Below are 5,395 nucleotides of genomic sequence, written 5' to 3' on the forward strand. Positions count from 1 at the left end.
CGGGAAATGAGGGAAGAGCAAGGATAAGGGGAGAAGGGTAGGAGAGGAAAATTACTGGCTTAATGGATACAGCTGGTACCAGACAGCTGACCAAAGAAATCATGGGATTACTTAATAAGCCGCAAACCAACCTATTTTTATGGCTTATTGAATAAGCCATTCAAATCATTAAACCACATCTGAACCCATTGACATTAAGCCTCACAAACTAACCAAATGAAAACCAATCCATGACATCAACCTGAACCACACCGGACCGTTGGTCTTTTCTCGGACCATATTTCTCTGACGCAGACCGGATAAAACCGAGTTTTTTTCAAACAAGATAAATTCTGAATTGGGTTCAAACCGGATAAAGGCCGGTCCAAATGGACCGTACTGGACTATTTTAGGACCGACCCGTGTGCAACTCTATTCCAAACGAATTCTAAATACCAATATCGATTCAATCCTATGAACTCGAACCCTAAATTAAAAATAAAAAATCAGGTAAAAATGAGAATAAAAACCAGAGCATAATTGCACCTAGGAGTCTTTTGAGACAAAATCTTGCATGCAGCATCAATATCACAATGATAACCCAAATTCAGGTCTCTTTTTCCATCCATCATCATTTCCACCAGTTTGATGCACTTATGCATCCTGTGACCAAATTACACATGCAATTTTGGTAAACTGTAAACCATGCTTTTATTACTCCCAAATATGTAATGTTAATCCATGCTAATTAATGCCGAAAATGTGTGTATTATGTACGATATAACCTTCCCGAAAGACTTGAAGGGATGATTCCTGCGAGACAAAACCTCCATGCTAATGGCAATTGTCACCGGACACCGGGGAACTAACCTGCACCATGAAAATTAATTAGATCGTCCAAAAACTACAAGTTTCACAAAAATTACGAAGAGTATGTTTGACAAACTAACTGATAAACTAGTCACATTTGGTGAAAACCAGCTGAGCTAGAGGACAATATAAAATAACCTAAGATGCTAGGGTTTTTCGTCATTTATGTAAAATACAAGGGGCATATAATTGAAAAAAAATGAAAAAGGCCAAATGAGCTTATTGAAACAATACTTGTAATAGCTTTTCAAAAATCTAGCTTATAAAAGGGTTTCGCGATCCACTAGAGCGCCCTGACTGCATCCATCCCACAATCATCATGGGGAGGTAAATCGCACATGCTTCCCATGAGCAGAGGGGTGGTGCTCGGGTTTGAACCCAATTCCTCACATGGATTAGACCCACATCTCTAGCGTTAGGACATATCAGTAGAGACAACAACAAGAAAATGCTAGCTAATGGCTTACAAAATGGAGCTTTTCCAATAAGCTCAAAAGAATAAGCTAGCTTATGGTTGCCGAACATGACCAATGATGTTACGCAACCTCAGATAAAGGGAAATGAAAGGAGTAGAATACTTACGAGACTATCATGTTAGAGAAATTGATCTAAATACGGTTGCAAATTCGCTATCGTATGGAAGTATGTAGATTCCGTACACCATACTTGTTTTATTTGGAACTATACATTCTTGGAGGCCAGAAAACATGCTGCTATTCACCATTGATGTTTTTTTTCCGGTCTTCTTATGTCATCATCGACGTACCCCACTGGGGTAGTCATTAACGGTTGCTTTCAGAAGTACGAGTAGGAGAAGGGTCGGTGGAAGATGATCCTTTTGCAGTTGGGAGGTAAGACCATGCTAAGGCAGTACTCCCAAGTGTAATTGCAGCAGCAATTGAACCCCAAATCCACTTCTGTCTTCTCATCCTCCTTTGCCTAAGACAACGCATTGTTTCTGTACAAGGAGGATATGTGATTTAAATTAACACGATGAATGATTGTTCGGTAATAACCAACAAATTAAGGTGCATTCAGATTCATTGAACACATACACAGACAGAACATAAGGCCTACGATCCTAAATTATGTATATGCTGCAAAAAAAATACGTTCAAACAAATTGAAAAGGAAGACATCAAGGTTCAGTAAAGATGTGACAAAAAATTCATGGGTTATTTAGCTAAATGACCTCCTAACAAGTGATTTTTAAGTTATGACCTTTTGACAGGTTTCTAGACATTCTTCTGTTGAGCAGTGATATTTTGAAATGTGTCAGAAAGTCATGGATTTAAAAGAACTTGTTGGAAGGTCATCTAAAGGACCCTATATTCATGGCATACGCCATTATCAAATCATTGTTGTGATATATATGCCATCGCGAAATCATATGCTTTTTGTGAATAAAAAGCCTTTTTCTTGAGTTACAAGACTTTGAATCAAATAATGAAATGAGTTGATGACTGCTGGCTGTAACCTGAAAATTTTGTATCAACCAAAGACAGTACATGGTAACATGACTGAACTCATTGAAGGACTAACATTAAGGTCGTCCAAGATGGATGTCCATGGGCAACTAACCAAAACAGCTTCAATCTGATGCAGTCATTGTCTGTCAAGATCATTATGTTATAGTAATAGGAATATCTTTGACAAACTAGATTGGAAAACAAAAATCAGACCTTTCTGAAAGGAAAAGACTCCATCTTGTTGGTGCACTAATACATTATGCAAGCTTTGCTAATAGAAATTTCCTATTCAATCACTACAAAGATTATGTCGCTTGGCACCAAAAATTTTAGCCTGTCATCGAATCTAATATAGGGAAATTGGAATATTATTCCAGGGTATGAAGACAGATTATGGCGGGATTTAAGAATGTAACCATAATTGAAGAGACCTGCAAAAAAGTAAATTTGCAAGGTAATAAACAACTCAACACTCACCAACAGTTTCTTGATTCCTCTGAGACATTTCATGATTTACAGCCTCATAGTAATGCAGTCTGTCCAATAACCTAGCGATCTCAAAGTTCTTAGATTGCAACTGGGCTTCAAACTCCTCCTCAAGCTCAGCCCTTGCAATTCCCTTCCCAACAGCATTTGACACAAAGCGGAGAAGATTAACCTGACGGCATAGCTCTTCCCCAGGATCATTGGCTGGTTCATCCTCCAGCATTGTAGGATCTGCAGGAAAAGTCAGCCCAACAATAGATAATTGTTCCCGGATCCTCCCCCATTGGCTTTTCATATCACTCAGGCGGCTTTCTGCTTGCTTCTTTTTCTCCATCTCAATCAAAAAGCCCATTTGCATTTCACTTAATTCAGCCTCAACATCATTTGCAGTGTGCTGGATTCCAGTCTCAGTTGCCAGTTCTGTGGAAGTAATGCAAGTGAACCCATCAATTCTACAATATTGTAAAATAGGCATGATTTTGATTTCATAGCATGTTTATCACAAAATTTGACGACAAAATGATTGGTCCACGGATCTTCAAATTTGACAATTTATGTCAGGGAAGTTTGCCTTGACATCTAACGATATCGAGGGATATAAGAAAAAAACCGATAGGAAAAACGTAAATTATGTGATCGTTGTAGAAGCTACCCCGTTAGGCACCCTTAATAATGCAATTGCTGCAGCAACCACAGGCCTCCTTTATGCAGTTAACAGCAACCATATGAATCATAGGCAAAAAGAAACTGAATTACCTTCCCAAGCATCATAGAACTCAGCAAATGGAGCGGTGTGATGCAAGGCCCGCTCTGATTCATAATTACTTTCACCGTCATTGCTGCTCTTAACACTCATTGAGTCATGAGGGTCAAAGAAATCATCTACCTCGATGTCTCGTTCCAATGTGTCAGACTTCCTTGGATTATCCTGCCTATCTGCATTACGTTTATCCTGAACATCACCAGAAACAGGATCTGTGGAGTCAAAAACCTTGCTGGATTCAAGGTCCTTTGCTCTTCCACGATCTCCATCAAGCAGAAACTTCACACGGTTATCCTGAACACCACCAGAAACAGTATCCGTGCCATCTGATACCTTGCTAGGTCCAATGTCCTCTGCTTCTGCACTTTTCCCGATATTAACAGTCTTTTCCTCGTCTATAGCTGTATGAAGAAGAGCATTATTCTCGGAGAAAGTCTTGGATAGTCGTGGCCCACGCCGCTTATGGTCAACAATGTAAGGTGACGGAGGAAATGATAAGGGGGAATCTGGAAGCGGCGTTGGTTCAGGAGTAGCATAGAGAGCAGGTGAAATCTGAGTCCAATGATGCTTTCTCTCAATAGTCTTTGTGCTATTCCTCGAATCGGGCTTTCTATTAGCACCACCATGAGTTCCACTACCTTGTCTTGTAATGGCAGAGTTACTATTCCTCCTCTCCAGTTTCGGTTCAGGGATAACTTTCCCTCCTGCCACTGGTTTAGAAGCTTTTGGTTCTATCAGACTATCCAAAGCTACTGTTGTAAACGTAGGCATCGCACCATAAAAGGATCCGTATAGCTTTCAGATTACAAGCACAAAAAGCAAAACAAACAACATCAGAAAACAGATTACATAAAAGAAACAAACTCTACATCCGATCGCTTCCACAATTTCGCAATATTCATATTCCGGATCTAACTAAAATCACCTGATACGATTGGAATTGGATGTATAATACGCATTTCAGAAAAGAACACCTACAAATTCAATTCGAAGAGGATGAAACATGTATACCTTTAAAAATGGAGCAGAGGAATGAGAGAAGGAAACGAGAAATGAAGAAGAAGATGATATCCCATGGGATTGTGGAAGAAGACTCCTTCCCTCCTCTCCATGGGTTATGGAGAAAGCTAGCGCTTAAAGTTTTCTGGCATGGCCAATAACAACCTTCCTATCTCTGCATCAATTACCACCATTAACATTCCCTTCCTTTCCCACAATATCCTACGGTTAATTTAACGTACCCAAAAATAACCTAATCTTTTCAAAATTTACGAACATAACTTCAAATATTAATATGTTTACAACTTCTAAATAACTTGTTATGGCTTATTATAACGTGTTATGATATGTTACGACATGTTATTTTGTAAGGTATGAGTACTTTAATATATATTAAAAGGGTACTCACATAAAGCAGCGAGATACATTTCGATTTTAATGTTTTATTTTATTCTTTGTCGATGTCATAATACGATTTTATGTGTTCTAAAGAAAGCAATAATGATTTTATTTTTAAATAAAATATAAATTTTATGTGTCAAATGTTTTATAATATAATATAAATAACTTAAACGATATATGATAATTATGTATGTGATCTAAAACTTGAATAATTATAAAAATTTAAAATTAAAAGCTAAAACTTTAAATAGGTAAATACTTACTTACATTCTCCAACACCAAAAGTCGAACACAAACTCTTTAAAAATTAAAAAAAGTTGTGATTAGAGATTCAAGAGATTTATGGGTCGTTTAACAAATGTTTATCCGGGTAAGCGCTTATCAAGTCACGTTTCCTTACCGAATGAATATGGTAAGAACCAATAAG

General features: G+C 37.9%; 1 protein-coding gene across 1 annotated transcript; it reads right to left on the reverse strand.

Annotated features, from left to right (window-relative positions):
* Positions 1–551: 551 nt before the first annotated feature.
* LOC112515844 lies at positions 552–4,718 on the reverse strand. The gene is made up of 5 exons (XM_025122785.1): positions 4,579–4,718; positions 3,561–4,362; positions 2,796–3,224; positions 1,432–1,807; positions 552–849 (listed from the first exon to the last, which is right to left on the reverse strand). Exons 2-4 carry the CDS (start codon positions 4,336–4,338, stop codon positions 1,632–1,634), a joined length of 1,383 nt encoding a protein of 460 aa, XP_024978553.1. The 5' UTR covers positions 4,339–4,362; positions 4,579–4,718; the 3' UTR covers positions 552–849; positions 1,432–1,631.
* Positions 4,719–5,395: the final 677 nt, after the last annotated feature.

The sequence above is a fragment of the Cynara cardunculus genome (genome assembly GCF_001531365.2).
Source record: "Cynara cardunculus var. scolymus isolate 2C chromosome LG 7, CcrdV1, whole genome shotgun sequence".
NCBI classification, from domain to species: domain Eukaryota; kingdom Viridiplantae; phylum Streptophyta; class Magnoliopsida; order Asterales; family Asteraceae; genus Cynara; species Cynara cardunculus.

What these genes read in the sequence shown, in the direction of transcription:
- LOC112515844 (XM_025122785.1), bottom strand. Translation starts at nt 4,338, where the DNA reads ATGCCTACGTTTACAACAGTAGCTTTGGATAGTCTGATAGAACCAAAA. An exon ending in GTTCTATGATGCTTGGGAAG is followed by an intron (nt 3,225 to 3,560) that starts GTAATTCAGTTT and finishes TTACTTCCACAG; the next exon opens with AACTGGCAACTGAGACTGGA. An exon ending in GAGGAATCAAGAAACTGTTG is followed by an intron (nt 1,808 to 2,795) that starts GTGAGTGTTGAG and finishes CTCCTTGTACAG; the next exon opens with AAACAATGCGTTGTCTTAGG.